Source organism: Mustela lutreola, chromosome 3 (genome assembly GCF_030435805.1).
Source record: "Mustela lutreola isolate mMusLut2 chromosome 3, mMusLut2.pri, whole genome shotgun sequence".
In the NCBI taxonomy this organism is placed as follows: Eukaryota; Metazoa; Chordata; class Mammalia; order Carnivora; family Mustelidae; genus Mustela; species Mustela lutreola.
Window position 1 is genome coordinate 109,423,488 of NC_081292.1, and position 17,300 is coordinate 109,440,787.

At 42.8% G+C, this 17,300-nt stretch overlaps 1 protein-coding gene across 4 annotated transcripts; it reads right to left on the minus strand.

Annotated features, from left to right (window-relative positions):
* Positions 1-16: 16 nt before the first annotated feature.
* Positions 17-16,716, minus strand: DDX18 (DEAD-box helicase 18). 4 transcript variants are annotated; one of them, XM_059166675.1, is made up of 15 exons: positions 16,523-16,657; positions 16,034-16,181; positions 14,230-14,514; positions 11,890-12,030; positions 10,286-10,421; positions 9,588-9,688; positions 9,269-9,468; positions 9,059-9,173; positions 7,707-7,846; positions 6,441-6,602; positions 5,980-6,132; positions 4,979-5,092; positions 3,432-3,488; positions 2,899-3,076; positions 17-1,838 (listed from the first exon to the last, which is right to left on the minus strand). In XM_059166675.1, exons 3-15 carry the CDS (start codon positions 14,471-14,473, stop codon positions 1,696-1,698), a joined length of 1,884 nt encoding a protein of 627 aa, XP_059022658.1. In that variant the 5' UTR covers positions 14,474-14,514; positions 16,034-16,181; positions 16,523-16,657; the 3' UTR covers positions 17-1,695. The 4 variants fall into 4 exon arrangements, 3 of the variants coding, with proteins under 3 accessions (XP_059022658.1, XP_059022657.1, XP_059022659.1); XM_059166674.1 differs by lacking the exon at positions 16,034-16,181 and having other exon boundaries at positions 16,523-16,716; XM_059166676.1 differs by lacking the exons at positions 16,034-16,181; positions 16,523-16,657 and adding an exon at positions 15,903-16,021.
* Positions 16,717-17,300: the final 584 nt, after the last annotated feature.

Consider the following 17,300-nt stretch of genomic DNA (forward strand, 5'->3'; position numbering starts at 1 on the left):
GTCATAAAATGAAATATAAAATGGATGTAATTATTTAATGACACAGGAAAATAACATGTTATGAAACAAGCTGGTTACAAGCGGGGAGTAAAGGATGACTTCATTTCTGATAGAAAATTTAAAAGTACGTATATAAAACCTCTGATGGCTATGTATGAAAATACTGAGTTTTCATTCTTGCTCTGTGATTAAAGAGTCTTCCCTTTGTTTTTGTGTGTTTTTTTGAGACATGATTATTTCTTAAAAAAAAAAAAAAAAAAGTCACTAAATGTCTTAGGTGAAGCATTCTTAAATGCCACGAGTCTAACAGTCAAGGCCTGAATCTGAGGTCAGGTCCGGCCAGGGGACAACGGTCGAACCCAGACACAGAGGATCACTTTTTAAAAAAAATTACTGGGATGCTATTTGTATTAAGCTGTTTCCACCACATTTGATGTTCTCAGTGTATTTGTACTTAACAGGAGACTATGAATATTAACTAGCACAACACCAAAACAATGCCAACAACTTTGGTTTCAAACTGATCAAAATGTAATAACCATTTTATAGTTACAAAATGTACTGGAAATAGAACAAGACATACTAAATACTCTGGAAGTCAAGAGTTCTACAACAAAAACCCCATGTGATGAAACCCCCATCTTTGCTGCTCTTTTTGACCGTTGTTCATTTCCAATTTCATCATAAACCTACTTTCCATTTCACAAATCTAGAAAGGGCAATTTTTCCTCAAAAAATGTTCTGCCTCCCTGAATACTCTGCAGAGTTAGAAGGGTTCAACAAAATCCAAACCACTTGGAACAAAGTTGAATGAGCAGTATCATCATTATGTGCCTTTTGCAAAAAGATATTTGCTAAGTTATTAAAGGGAGAATAACAGATGATTACACATATATTGGTGTAAATGAGGCTCAAAAATCTCAGGTTCCCACTGTTTCCAACAAATGTTAGGACTGCGAAGGGTGCTTTATTCAAATAACAATGACAAATAACCTACACTGTGGGCTCTTAAAAGAAAAATTAGGAAAGGCTCACCGCTTTAAAATCTGGAGTATACAAAAACCTAACGCCACCTTTAATGTAACATGCTTCCGAGCCACAGTAGCATTTTCAAGGGAGGTCAAGAACTACGGTTAAGGTCCAAGAAACAACCAAAACAACAAAAAAACCCAAAAACAAAAACAAAAAAACTGAGATAATTTTCTGCATCACCACCCCAGTGTACCAGGTCACTGCCTCCGAAGGTAGGCTGAACTGGGTAATGGACATTAAGGAGGGCACGAGATGTAATGAGCACTGGGTATACAGAAGACTGATGAATCACCTAACTCCACCTCTGAAACCAGTAATATATTTTATGTTAATTACTTGATTTTAAATAAAAAAATAAAAAATACCCTGCCCCCCAAAACAATGACAAATTCGGAGGCAAAAGATCTAAAATTCTCTGCTGCCCAACAAAATCCAAAAGATCCCTTGTTTTGCTCTTGAACAACCTAGAAAAATTGAACTCTGTTTTACATCCCCAAATAAGAGCGGTATCTCCCCGAAGTATCAGTGCCTGGAGCTTGAAACCGTCAACTCATACTCTTGTTCCATCAGTCCCAATCCTGAAGCTACAATTCCTTTGTTAGAGAAAGGGGAAAAAAATCCATTTCAGGACAAAGCTACTCGAGACAAAAGGAAGGTGTGTCCTCAGTGGGAGAACTGCCGGCTGTCAGAGGACTTCTTGCTAATGTGTTTGAAGATTTTGGACTTCTCGACTTTTTTGGCTTTCTGGTAGCCGAAGCCACCACCGCCTCCTCTCTTTTTAAGCTTGCCGTCATTGCTGTTCACGTCTAAAGGTGAAGGTTAAGGAAATTAAGCAACACCAAGACAATGAGCTCTCATCTAATACTCACACAGAGAACAAGCCAGCATGACCCCCACCGCTCCACTCCCACAACCCCTTCCCACACTAGGAAAACGGGACCTTAAGCCCACGTGACCCATTTCCAGGAAGTCTGGAGTGGTCACGGGATCACCGACTAAAGTGAGCAGGTGGGACTTTGAAACCCAATGTAAAAGCTGTATTGTTTTCCATGCACAATGAAACTGAAGACCATGATTTATAAGTTTGAGAGGTACATCAGCAAGTCTAGAGAAACACAATAAAAATCACCCTGTCAAATGACTTTCACCTCTGTTCGGAGTGGATTCAGAAATGCTTAGCCACCTGAAGGAATTGCTGCTCTTCCTCACGATTCAGCAAGTATGCATCACAGCAGACACTTACTCACTACCTACAATGAGGACGGGGACCCCTGTCTCGTCCCCTTGGAGTTGGCGCCACAGCGCTCACAGGCCTCACTTTTGCTGTTTGTGCCTCGCTGGGAAACACGAAGATCAAATACAGATGATCAACTGCAACAGAACCAATTGCAGGCGTTCCCTTGGCTTTTACCCTGGGTAGCACTTATGTGTTTCTGTCTTTTGCTAGTCTTGCAACTTCCTTGCACGAAATCCTTCCACGGCTCTGAGGCGATAAACATTCGGAGGCCCCATCTTCTCCCTTTAGCCCCAGGGTGTGCTGCTCTCCATGACCTCGTAAGGGGAAGCCTCAGAGCAGCCGAGCCCTGCCACTGTACCTCTCTGGCTTCTCTCCGGACGCACAACTCTTTCGCTTTCCCGGTCTGCCTGACAAGTTCCTAAAGGCCTAAAGCCCAGGTTGTCCTGTGTCTGCAATCCCCACCGCGACAGCTAACCCCTGCCCACGTTGTGCTATCGCTGACAAGCAGTGACCAGAATGAACTCCCAGGGCTCCAGATAGTTGAAGCACACCCCAAACCAAGTCGACCTTCTGTCAACCTTCTGTCCCTCAGTTCCCAGATGAATTCCTGCCAACAAAGAAAAGGATACTCAGATCAACAAAAGGAGGCACCTTGAAACCAAAAGAAAGAGCAACCTGAGGCAAATTTAAGTTATTAACATTGAAGATCTGTTTCAGAGAGTGGGAATCATATGCTCGAATGTAGGACTTATATGCTTCCTGGGCTGACTTATGAAGAAAGTAGTTCTTTTCAATCAATTTTTCAAGCTGAAACGAAAAGAGACATTGGTTTCAATAAAATACAAAAGCAGATTTCGTATATATTAGAACAAAAAAAATTTGTTCCAATACACTTACTACAAGTTTTGTAATATTTGCAAAATTAGGATGCAGTAAGAATAATGTCATACCTTATAAGGTATGAACTGGAACAAGGTAGGGAACACAGAAACATGGTAAGCAGCATAGCAAGGACCCTAAAAGATCACAGTCCAAACCTGGTTCATGAAAGGGGAGAGTCAGAGGACAATGATTACCAACTGAGACTCCCTCTTCCTCACAAATGTTTAAATAAAAAACCTCCAAAAAACAAAAACCATGCAAATAAAAATACCAAACATACCTGAGACTGAATGTCAGAAATTTTGGACCAGGAAAACTGAAATTCACTTAATGGAACCTAGAAAACAAAAGCACGAAGATTAGTAAACCAAGATGGATCAATATTCAGACTTGTAAACGATCCAGCAGTGACAAGCGTCTTGTCCCATGAAGAACCAGAAGGACAGCCAGGCCTGCGGGACTCCCTCAGGACAGAGAGAGCCACTCCTCTGGTCTCCTGCAGCCAGTGGAAAAGTCTTATCTAACCTCTGCTATCTTCACATATACTGTGCTGAGGAACCTTCCTGAAAGGAAAGCCGAGAAACTAGACAGGAACATAAGTCAATGAAGCCCTTTTCTCTACGGATGCAGCACGAGACAGCCTGATGCTTCCAGTCAGGACCACTGGTCCCTCCCTCCAGGTCAGGAGAGCTGTCCTACTGCCACCCTGCCCTGTGACTAGGGTCTGTGATACTAGAGCTCATGATGACCACACACCCTCTATGGGAAGGATCTCTCACCAGTCATCACTTATTAGGTAACTGAAAAAATGCCAGATCTCAGAAAAGTGCTAGAAAAACAGCTGTCCAAGTCCCGCCCTCAGAGCCTGCAGTCTTGCAGAGAAGATAGGTTGGGGGTAAGGGTACAGCTGGATGAACACTCGTGCTGTGGGAACTCCCAACAACAGGAGATCAGTGATGGCGTCCCACAACATAGCACAATTCACTGAAACCAGGAGCATTCAGAAGATCCAGAAATGGGCATTCTAGAGCAAGGGCACCAAGGCCATTTCTGGGAACTGCACACACTTTCAGGGTGGAGGAAAATCCTCCCGGTAAGACTGTGCCAAAGGAGGCCAAAGGGGAAGCAAATGTCAAGAGAAGTCCTGACAGGTGCACACAAGATCGAGCAACAAAGAGGTCAGGTAGGAGTCTAATAAAATCAGGTGTGGTGGATGGAGTTGAGGCCAGAGCCAGATGAGGGTGGGCCAGGGATCAGGCTAAAGGGACAGTAAACAGAGGAAAGAAAAGCCACTTTCCAAAACAGCAGAAGGAAGAAAGACAATCAGCAGCAGCCATGGTAGAGGGAGAAGGAGAATAGATTAGGGTCAAAGTTGTTTTTTTAGTAGGAGACTTGAGATGTAATAGGAGAGACGGGAAGTAAAAGAGGGTCAAGGACTACGGGACAGAAGAAGGAGAAGAGGCAGGAGTGAATGGAGTCCTCATGAAAACAAGGCTGCAGCAGTGGGGCACGTGGAGACAACCTGGTGTGAGGGAGCTTAGAAGGAGTGGAAGCGGTTCCACACAGGGCAAGGGAAAGGGACAACACCTGGGGACACCGAGATGCACTGTTGAGCAAGAGGGGTCAAGGGCTGTTCACTTTTCAGGCCAGATGCTCATCTTTTCTCCGCGGCCCAATCTAACTGTTCTAACTGTTCCCAGAGCACTGCAATAACTCCCGACGCCTCAGACCCATCCAGAAATGGTGCGTAAGGCCAGTGGTACCGAAGCAATTTCTACCAACAGGAATCTGCCCCCAGCTTACAATTTTCCAAACCAAGATCTTTACCTTGGATTGCTTCAAGTAACGAAGGAAACCCAATTCTTCAGGGCGTAAAATGAGCAAGGCATGCCCTCTCCCGTTTAGGCCTCTGGCTGTTCTTCCTACACGATGAATATATTCCTTTGTTGGAGAGAGAAAACCTGAATTAATACACCAACTTCCATGGGTACCTGCCTTTCTAGAACCTGCACCGTAATGGACAGAGCATGTCAGCCCATTTGGATGAGATAAGCGCTCTTCCCCTAGGGCCACGCCACACACATGCTGGCCATGTTCCCTACTTCTGTATGGACCATGACCAAAGAGGTAACGGCCATGATTGAGGCCTGATACCTACTGGATGAAATATTCACATTAATGACTACTAAGTGTGCTTTGTCTTCAAATTACCTTTTGAACATGTTTTTGTGCTAGCTAACAATTTTTATCATATATCGCTGTTGACAATATTTAATAAAACTTCTTCTACTACATATCCTGCAGAATCTTACCTATTTTCTGGAAGTGAATTTTATTTTCTTCTAACACCTACCACTCTTCAAAGACCATTCTAGGGTGCCTGGGTGGCTCAGTGGGTTAAGCCGCTGCCTTCGGCTCAGGTCATGATCTCAGGGTCCTGGGATCGAGTCCCGCATCGGGCTCTCTGCTCAGCAGGGAGCCTGCTTCCCTCTCTCTCTCTCTCTGCCTGCCTTTCCATTTACTTGTGATTTCTCTCTGTCAAATAAATAAATAAAATCTTAAAAAAAAAAAAAAAAAGACCATTCTAAGCACATGACATTCCTAACTTCAGCCGCACTGAGGCTTCTCAAATCTTGGCACACCCCCTTTGGATCTTGCTACCGTAGCCCTAGCTACCAGAGAAATACTGCAGTCAGCGTGCAGTACAACAGGATAGTGATAAATATGGATCAATCTCTGAATATGAAATACGGTGTGTCTCAGGGAAACCAGAAAGTTCATTCCTTAGCACAGAGCCCTTGGGGAGAAATCCCAAGGATGCCAGTTACCTTGGGGTCATCTGGAGGGTCATACTGAACAATCCAGTCGACTTCAGGAATATCCAGCCCTCTCGCTGCCACGTCAGTACATAACAATATCCCTGAATCTGCGTTGCAAAACTGGAAGAATGTGGTTGTACGCTTATTTTGCTTCTGCCTTCCCTAGAATCAAATCAAAGCATCCATTAGAGCTGGAAACTTGAGGTCATTTCTGGGAGGTCTGGATGTACAACCCCCTAGCTGTGGAGTTGTTAACCTGCTTCATTTCCATTTCACTCTCTGCCCTGGATCTCATTTCCCTAGGTGAATGGCATCTCTTATCCCTTTGTGGTCTGCACCCTCCCACACCCAGCAAAACTCCCTCCACATAGGATCATTCTATATTTAGAGAGAGTGATACCGAAAACCCCACAATCCATATACTTGATAAGTGTTAACTGTTTTTTAATAAACTCATGATGACCACTTACATGAATGGCCAAGACAGGTAAATCGATGTAGTTCAGCAACTCATAGTGGTATTTCACGGACTTACAGGATGAAAAGAAGACCATCAGTTTCTTCTTCCGGTTCTTCTTAAGGAATGTAAAAAGTAGGAGGAATCTCTTTTCCGAGGGACAAACAACATAGCCCTAGAGTCGTTCAAGTGAACAGATAAAAATATAAAAATAATCACACTTTCAGCTTCATGAACCAATATAATTTAATGGAGAGCTCAGATAAATAGTGTGTATATACCAACGTGCCTTACCTAGAGCAAAATTACTGAGTTCATTATAGTAAAGCATCTCTAAACTGAAGACTAATTGTAGCCCTTCTGACTCCGGTTACTGGATACAATCACTAAATACTAAATACTTTTTGTATTTCTGAGGTTACAGACTTCTGGTTATCCACAGTTTGTGCAACCATAATAAAGTAACATCTCTACATGTTAGAACCCTTAAAGCATAGCAACGCTTCATTTTTGAAAAGGTCCCTAGTAGCAAGATCTCAAAAAACTACAGCCTGAAGGCACTGTCTTAAACAAGGTAACAAAGCCTAGTAAATATATTTTTAAAAATATACAACGAACACAATTTTTAAGCAAGATCATTATTTGAAATATTTTATTCAGCAAAATACTCAAAAGTTCTGTCTTCAGTCCACCTAGTTTGGATCTGTTACCTCAATCCACCTAGTTTGGATCTGTTACCTCATTTCCAATTTTTCACAGCAATGTCCTGAAGCCAGCCTCTCTATCCGCTAACTCACCTTGCAGCTTAGAGCAAAAGATCATTAAAAAACACTTTCACTTTTTATTGCATTTACACTTGGTAGTGATTAGTGTCTCCTATGTAGCAAGCAGTATTAAGAGACAGAATAAAGAGAGCTGATCAAATTATTCAGAATTCAACATTTGTGATGTCAAGAGCCCATACCCAAATTCACTGTATTTGAATTAAAAGTTCACCAGTCCATCTGCTTTTGGGATGATCCTCCAAACAATTATAAGGACACACCGAAGATGATCCGAAAATGTAAGATCTTGGGGCACCTGGGTGGCTCAGTAGGTTAAGCCTCTGCCTTCGGCTCAGGTCATGATCCCAGAGTCCTGGGATCAAGCCCCGCATCGGGCTCTCAGCAGGGAGCCTGCTTCCTCCTCTCTCTCTTCCTGCCTCTCTGCCTACTTGTCATCTCTGTGTCAAATAAATAAAATATTAAAAAAGAAAATGTAAGATCTTGACAAAGAGTACCTGCTCAAGACCATCCACTGTTGCATTAGCTTTATCGTCATCAACACCAACATACAATGGCTCCTTTTTCAAAGAAATCCTTGCCAAGTCCTCAACTTTTCGAGTTTGTGTGGCAGAAAAGAGCATGGTTTGCCTGCGTGCTGAAACAGATACAAATAAAAATAACCCCAATATTTCAGGGACTCGTTAGCATTGCCACCGCTAGAAATACTGAGTAGAACTAGCAAGAATGGGATGTGTGATATCACTACAGATATTAAGATGGGAATATCTCAAACAACTTTACGTCTATAAATCTGACAGATAAAACGGACAATTTCCTTGAGAGATAAATGGTTAAAGCTCGCTTGAGATAAAAGAGAAATCCTGAGGGGCACCTGGGTGGCTCAGTGGGTTAAAGCCTCTGCCTTCGGCCCAGGTCATGATCCCGGGGTCCTGGGATAGAGCTCCGCATTGGACTCTCTGCTCAGTGCAGAGCCTGCTTCTCTCTCTCTCTCTCTCTGCCTGCCTCTCTGTTTACTTGTGTTCTCTGTCAAATAAATAAATAAAATCTTTAAAAAAAAAAAGAGAAATCCTGAATAGCTTTGTATCCATTACAGAAACTGTAGTTAAAATTGTCACATAAAGAAAACTCCAGCCCCAAAGATTTCCACTGGTGAATTCTATCATATACTTAAGGAAAAAATATTAATAATTCTGCACAGTCTCTCCAGGATTTGCCGAGTTTTTATTTCCCAACTCATTCTTTGAAGCCAGCCATTACCCTGATACCAAAACCGAACAGTGATTCTTAAGCACAGATGCAAAATTTCTAAAAAATTTGAGCAAAGGTGAATGCAGCATATAAAAAGGATAATGCATCATGACCAAGTGGGATTTACTTCAGGAATGCAGAGCTGTTTAATATTTGAAAATTATTATTTGATAAAATTTACTGAGTTAACAAATTTAAAATTTAAAGAAACATTTAATGAAAAAAGCAAACATCTGATCATTTAACAGGCATGGTAAGAGCATTTGATAGAATTTAGTATCTATTTCTGATTGTGAGGTTACTGTTCCGTTTTATGCTGTTCCTGCATTTTTTTTTTTAAAGCTTTTTTTAAAAAAAGGTTTTATTTATTTATTTAACACAGAGAGAGATCACAAGTAGGAAGAGTGGCAGGAAGAGAGAGAGGGAGAAGCAGGCTTCCCGCTGAGCTTGCACTGCAAACTACCTCTAGGGCTGACTACCACTACTGCTTGGCTTGGCAAGATTACAATTCGGGGATGAATGGCTTTCCTAGAGGAACCGCCCTCATCTCTTCCAACAACCACTTGGCAAACCACATGCAGCTATTAAGCCTACTTACTTGGCAGAAGTTTAATAATTTGTTTTAATTCCTCTTCAAACCCAACATCTAAGATACGATCAGCCTCGTCAATAACCAGACACTGCAGATTTTTATACATAAACCCTGGGGTATTCTAGCAAGACAAAGGCAAAGAAAAACATATTAGCTGTCAGGTTCAGGTTTCACACGAGACAAGAAGACAGGCAGCCCCCTCCAGTGTTGCTCTACCTGCATGTGGTCTAGGAGGCGGCCTGGGGTGGCCACGATGATGTTGATCCCATTACCGAGTTTCTGTGCTTCAGCCGACCTGTTGCTGCCACCCATTATCAAGCCGTATGTGTGAACATGGTACGTCATTAGCTCCTTAAGAACACCGAAAGTCTGCATGGCCAGTTCCCTAGTAGGTGAGAGGATAAGAACTCCCGTTCCTAAAAGGCAAAAAATGACAAAAGGCTAAAGCCTAACTGTAGTTATTGACATGAGCCCGTAACAGCTATGATAACCTTCTAGGGAGATAACACCAAAAACCACTAGATCAGAGACTCACCATTCCTAGGCATGAACTTTAACTTGACAATGAGTTCGACTGCAGGGATGAGAAATGCCAGCGTTTTACCACTGCCTGTTTTTGCAGCTGCTAGAAGATCCCTAAATATTAACAATGGAAAGGAAAAAGAGACATTCAGTCTACTTATTCAACAAGCATTTACTGAACACCTACTATGTACTATCACATTCCAGGCATCAAGGCTAGAATGTGAATAAGAAAAACAAAGTCCCTAGCTTCTTTATCACTGAAATCGTTCAGAGGTTACAGATCTAACCCAGAAATAAGAATTATGCTATAAAACAGAAATGAACACTTTTCTTCAAACATCAGTAACTTAAAGCCTTTAATGAAGCGTGGATGTTATCAACCCAAAGCACAGTGCAAACATCAACAGAACATCTTCTTTCTAAATGACTAGCACTAAAAAAGGCACCTGGGTGGCTCAGTGGGTTAAGCCTCTGCCTTCGGCTCAGGTCATGATCTCAGGGTCCTGGGATCGAGCCCCGCATCAGGCTCTCTGCTCAGCAGGGAGCCTCCTTCCTCCTCTTTCTCTGCCTGCCTCTGCCTACTTGTGATCTCTCTCTCTGTGTCGAATAAAGAAATAAAATCTTACAAAAAAAAAAAAAAAAAAAAAACTAAAAAAACAAAAAACCTAAAAAAAGGTACTAATGCCCACACATCAATGTTAATCATACCTGCCTTCCAGAAGTGGTCTGATACTTTTATGCTGAATTTCAGTCATGTTTGTAAAACCCATTTCTTTTATTGCCCTGAGAGTGTTCTCATTGACAAGATCAGTAAGAGAAGCAAATGAAGTATCCTCAAAAGCGCCTAAATAAAAGATAGTTTATCATTAGCAAACTTATCTTTAATAGTTAATACTGCAACGGCTATATGAATTAGTTTTGCTGTTTGAAAACATCACCGGGTGGCAATGAAGCTGAAAACAGCTTCTTCCAGTAAGAAAGACTAACCCCCACCATTCCCATAAAATAACTAAGAAAAAGAATCTGACTTTTCAGTTTCTCCACTGCTGACAGCTGTGTAGCGTCTAGAACCTACCCTGTAACAAAAATAGTAATGGGCAGAGAGGAGATATAGTCCAGGGACTTGTGTGAGATGAGTATGTCATGCACTGGGGTGGTGCCGAGAGAAATGAAAATGTTTAATAAAAAGTGAAAGCATCTAGTATAGAGAAACTAAGTGCAAAATCAATCAAAAGAGCTGTTAATCTCACGCCAAAAAGACAAGCGAGAAGATCAGATATAGCCACACTCCATTAGACTGGACTCACACGTCAAGCGTGCAATGGTTCTTCAACCGGGGAAGACAACAAAATCCCCTGGGGAGCCCCCACCCCATCCTTGCCCAGCTTGTCAGCCAGCTATTGTCCACTTTGGTGCTACTGACATTTTGGGTTGGATAATCCTTCATTGTCAGAGGCTGTCCCATGCATTACTGGATGTTTTGCAGCCTCCCTGACCTCCACCCACTAAATGACAGTACCAGCCCCCAGTTCTGAAAACCCAGTGTGTTGGCAGTCAACCTTCATGGTTTGCCTGTGACTAGTTTATGCACAGGACTTTGGCTGCTAAAATTGGTCAAGTTCTGAATAAACCGGGATGATGTGATCACCCCTCCAAGGAAGGAGAACTGCCCTGGTTGAGAACCACTGCCATAACCTTTACAATTTTGATTAAGCAACCCTGGGTTAGAGTTAAATTTAAATATATTTAAAAAAAATTTATTTAAAATTTAAAAACAAATAAATTTAAGTAAAAATTTAAGTAAAATTTTTATTTTAACAAATAAAAAATGCACACCGAACAACTCAAGGAGCTCCTAGACATTTCTGGTTTGGGCAAGTTATTTTGGCCAAATTCTTGACCTTACGAGGAAACAGGCCAGAGGAAGTCACCCTGGCAAAAGTCCCTCAATAATGTGAATTTCATCCTTCCTTACTACTAAGTGGGTCAGTATTAAACTCCTGGGCTAATGATTTTCCTACTACAAAATGGAATGAACTTTAGAAAACAACAAACCAAAGGAAGAGAGGACCCCAAAAGCTGTTTGTGTGCTAACCAAAATATTTTGCGTCAGAAATGCAGAAAAAAATAAAACAGAGAAATGACAAGAACTAAGGCATATAATGTAGATAAAGCCGCAGTAACTAGATAAAAAAATATTTCTTGTCAATACTTTTCCTAGGTAAATTAAAAGTTACAACTGAAACTTCAAATCCTATAATCCAGAAGGCATGCCATGTTTAAGGTCTCTCTGGAAAACTTCGTAAAATTACCTGTCAGTCCTAGGGGTAGGCTGGGCACTTCATTGTCCTCTTCCTGATCATCTGGCTTCTCCACACTGTTTTCTGTTCCTTCAGGAGCTTGGGCCCCTTCTTCAGAGTCCCCTTTGTCTTCAGTTTTCACTTTTTTGGTATCTTTGGTTTTAAAGGAAAACACCCCCCCCCCCAATTTTTTGGTTAAAATAAAATACCAAATGCAATCACAAAACAAAAAGATGTGTAATGCAAAGAGGCATGTTTTCAAAAGCTTAACACACTTCCAGTTTTAATATGCTAAGAATGTCTTTTTCATGACTAAAGATTTAATTATATGTAAAAACCCAGGGAGACATACAGATTTGCCAACAAAACTTCATTTTTCAGGTCTATTCTAGCAGCCTGAGTGATTGATTATATATATATATACACTTTAAGATTTTATTTATTTGAGAGAGACACAGTGGGAGAGGGAATACAAGCAGGGGGAGCGGGAGAGGGAGAAGCAGGTTTCCTGCTGAGCAGGGAGCCCAATGCAGGGCTCGATCCCAGGACTATGGGATCATGACCTAAGCCGAGGGCAGACGGTAAAGACTGAGCCACCCGGGTGCCCCGAATGACCAAGACATATTTGAAAAGTTGAACCATCTAAGTATACTGATTACATCAAGTTCTGTGTATTCCACCGAGGAAAAAAACGACTGTGATTAATAGTTTGTCGAACTCTTAAAAAGCACTAATTTGTCCGACTGTACCATTAAACATAAATCTTCCATTAAAAAGCTAGCTTTGGTTCAAAGATGAGCAGAAACCCTGAAGGCTCTTCATGTTACTAAAGAGACCTCAGTGCAAGTACAATTCCCTTAGGCGTCGGACACTGGTAGCTCCTGGAAACCAAGTGGTGAGGGGAAGCAGGGGGGAGGCCTCCTGGCATTTCATATAGCTTTCCTAACAGGGCCCTACACTATCCTTCCAGCCTTACCTCCCATCACACTCCTGAATGTTCCACTTAGGATCAATGGGTTAACTACCATGCTGGGCTCCTACAAAATCATGGTAGCTAACTATGCGAGTTAGAACAGAACTGACCTGAACCAAAACTCAGGACTCTCTGTGGCCCAGGACTGGCCTCTTCCTTGCACCTGACTACCACCCTTCTAGAAAACAGTCAACCAATGAGCAGCAAAAGCTCCTTTCTAAATGAAACCCTCATTTCAGCTAAGTTAGATGAACAGGAGATTCTAACCCAGGTGTTGAGAAACTTTTTCTATAAAGACCCAGAGAGTGAACATTATAGGTTTTGCAGGCCTATAGGAATTGTCACAATAAAGACACAGGGATTTCACAATAAAGACCAAGTAAACAAATGTGCACTGCAGTGTTCCAATAAAGCTTTATTTCCCAAAGTAGGTAGAGGGCTGCATAGTTTGCTGACACCTGTTACATTCTCCCTTGAAATCTCTGCTTGCTTACATCTCAAATAAAATGCCTCTCTTTCACGTAAGCTTATCCAAATCCAACCATCTTCCAAAAGCAAGTGGCCTCTGCCCCATCCTGGCCATTCTACTCATTGGAAATTAACATTCCATTTATACAGAAGTTACCTGCTATTTTTATATACTTTGCACATCCAAATTATTACTAAGTCTCCTTTCAAGAGGAGGAATTTACAGTAGGCAAAGAAAATTGGAACAAAAAAAGGGTAAATAAAAAGAGTCATTAATGCAAAGTCTACTGAAATAAAGGCCCGAGACGACAGGAACGTATTAGCCCAGATGTCTTTAGCGTAATGCCACAATTCTGTTTGAAAACAGTTAATAAACCTAAAACCCTATGCCATAATATGGTCTGTTTAAAAGCCTAGCCAAGGGGCGCCTGGATGGCTCAGTGGGTTAAGCCGCTGCGTTTGGCTCGGGTCATGATCTCAGGGTCCTGGGATCGAGTCCCACATTGGGCTCTCTGCTCCACAGGGAGCCTGCTTCCCTCTCCCTCTCTCTCTGCCTACTTGTGATCTCTGTCAAATAAATAAATAAAACCTTAAAAAAAAAAAAAAAAAGCCTAGCCAACTATCAAAAAGAGCAAATTTCTAGAATTCAAAGGAGGCTTTCATTGAAACTCAAGGTTTTCTTCAGTCCTTAGAGCGTGTAAAAGCATATGAGACCTTTCTCAGTATCTTAATACAAATAAAAATGTCAAACCCCCAGTGCGCACTCTGCTTCTTTTTGCTACTAGGTTATTTTCTGGTATGTTAGTGAGTATAGTGACTCTTGCATGTTCTGTGAATACAACATTAGAAGGAAGGTGAAACTCTGAAAATTTGTCTGAATGTCTGAAGTTCAAGGAAACTGAAGTACTTACCAGGCCCAGCATCATCCACCATTTTTCTCTTTTTCTTTTTCTTCTTTTTCGGTTCTGAATTGGGAGGCTGTGTTGCTGCTTCTCCATTGATTTTTATGGTAGATTTCTTTTTTTTTTTTTTAACTTGTACAGTTTCCACTGTTTCTTTGGTTCTCTCTCCATTCTGGGCTTCTGAGGAGCCCACATTCACAGACTGTTTCAGGGATTTTTTAACCTTCCCACTTCCCACTGGTTCTTCAGACATATCCACATTTTGCGTTTCTGATATGCTCACATCCGAGACTCCTGTTTAAAAACAGAACGCAAACTGTGAACAAAGAAGGGGTTTGCTTAAAAACTTTGGAATCCCAGGTAAGAAACCTCATGGTATCCATGACTGAAATGATTTAGCTTTTAATACCCTTTCATGTACATTATTAAAACCACTTAAATTGGGACGGCTGGGTGGCTCAGTTGGTTAAGCAGCTGCCTTCGGCTCAGGTCATGATCCCAGCGTCCTGGGATCAAGTCCCACATCGGTCTCCTTGCTCAGCAGGGAGCCTGCTTCCTCCTCTGCCTCTGCCTGCCATTCTGTCTGCCTGTGCTTGCCCCCCCCCTCTGATAAATAAATAAAATCTTAAAAAAAAAAACAACCCCACTTAAATTTATGGCATTCTACTACAGGACAAGTAAGTTTCCTTTAATGAAAAATGCTGCAAAAGGGAAAGCAATATTGATTTCTTAACTTCAAAAAGCCACATCTCTGTCCATACGGCTTTAAGAATCTGGGACAGCAAAACTTCAGTGAAGTTAAACATTTAAAAGGATGGGGCCAGACACCGGTAGCTACAAATAAACATTTTTGTATCAAGTATTTGATAAATATATGGCTAGCTGACATATCAGAAAAGACTATCATCTATTCACACAACTAGTGCTTTTCCTGTAACTTCAAAACTTTCAATCTAACTTTCCTAAGCAGCAGTGAATTGAAAATTCACTTACTGGTCCCAGTATTTATCATGTATATACAAACGCCTAAGGATGTCTTTAAAAGTTTCCCTGCTTACATATAATAAAAGGTAACAACACTTTAAAACACTTTATTTTTTTAGAATTTTAATGGTCTCTTTAAGTACCAAGATGTAGTTAGTAGTGCCATATAATTTGTAAGAACTGAAAATACAAGGGAAATTCAAAAAACCATTTCTAAAACCCACAAACCTGCCCTCGTCTTCAGGATTCCTTCCAAGCAACTAATCTCTGCTGGAATCCAACTAGGGTCAAGAATTATGCCTCCAAGGTGCCTGGGTGGCTCAGTGGGTTAAGCCACTGCCTTCGGCTCAGGTCATGGTCTCAGGGTCCTGGGATCGAGCCCCACATCGGGCTCTCTGCTCCGCGGGGAGCCTGCTTCCTCCTCTCTCTCTCTGCCTGACTCTCTGCCTACTAGTAAACTCTCTCTGTCAAATAAATAAATAAAATCTTTAAAACAAACAAACAAAAAAAAAGAATTATGCCTCCAACATTGCCCTCGGGAACTGATACCTTATATATGACCCCAAAAAGGATAAGGTAACTTCAAGATCTCTGGCTCATTGTTAGGAACTTAGAACTGCAAACGAGGGGAGTAAGAAAGGTAACGGACATTCAGGTAAGCACCTTTCCAGCGAAGTCTTTATTAAGGATGCAAATACCTGGAAGCGCTCGAGGAATTCATAACCTAAAGTTAGGAGCAACGGGAAGAGAGGGAGGGCACGCGCTGGACACGTGCAGAAGGCACTTCTAGAGCTGAAAACAGTATTGTCCAGGAAACGAGAGAGCCGACCTGAGCAGGGGAAGGCGATGGTGAAACGAGCTTGTCTGAAGCAATGCCGGCATTACATAGAGGTGAAAAGGCGACGCGTGGAGATGACCGGTTCCACGTGTCTGACTGGACATGGGCCGGCGGGTTTGGGTGGGGGCTGAGGTGGGACCTGAAAGTCGGAGGGACACAGAATAAGGGAGACACAGAAAAGCCGGCTTGGCTGGAAGCCCGGTGGGAGGACTGGAGAGAAAACTCAGGCGGCCTGCTCCTGCTGCGACTGTGCGGAGACACTGAGGCTCGGAAAACCTCAGGAGCGGGCCGGGGGCACGGGGAGCGCGGCACCCGAGCAGGAGCGACTGGAAACCGCGCCAGGCTGCCTTTCACTCTCAACAAACACACGTGCCGCGGGGGAAGCGGCCGCGCCACCTCAGGGATGCAGGGACTCCGAAGCAGAGCAGCGCCGCGACGCAGGGGCGGGCTCCCGCAGTCCCCAAGCTCCGCGCATCTCACCCTGAAGCTTTAAGTTTCGCTGGCGCAATTTGAGGTTCCGTTTCTCGATCTTCTTGCGCAGGAGTTTCATGGGTAGATGGGACATGTTGTCGGTAAAGCGCCTCCGCTGCGGCGCCACAACTTGGCTACCGGGTTGACGTTACTTCCTCCCGGTCGCACGTGCGTACCCCGGACGACCGGAAATACGTCACGGGACCCCCTGGAAGACGGCCGACTGATAAAAAAAATGAGTCCGGGGTGGAAATGCTTCCGGCGACCCGACTCTGCGCAGCGCCCTCTAGAGGAGTGGAGGTCCCACCTAGGTTCACATTGTGTCCGCCGGTGGCGTGTGTTAGGGGCGGTGGAGGGTCCTGAGAGTACGAGCTTCCGCAGAGGAGGCTGAAGAAACAACGACGAGCAGGGGGTTTAGGGAGTCTCCAGTTTCATGTGTCCTCTTTGTATCCTGGGCTTTTCGGGATATTGAATAAAACCTAAATTTCATCTTTACCTCTGGAGGAAGATTCCGAAGTTAAGCAGTGCCAAGAGAGGGTTGGGAGCATATTGAGAAGAGGGGTCTCTTCACGGCTCCTGTTTCAGTACTTGGAACACCTTGAGTTCTTGACTTTGGTCAGTTGCAGCTGGTTGGTTGGGACCGCCTGCAACACATTCTTCTACTTCGGACTGAAATAGAGCTAATGTAACTTCTGCAAGCTAGATTGACAATGGCATAATAAATAGTCTTTTTAACTTTGCGGGGGTAATAGTAATTCTTTTGAAACAAGTTATTTAACCTTGTGGC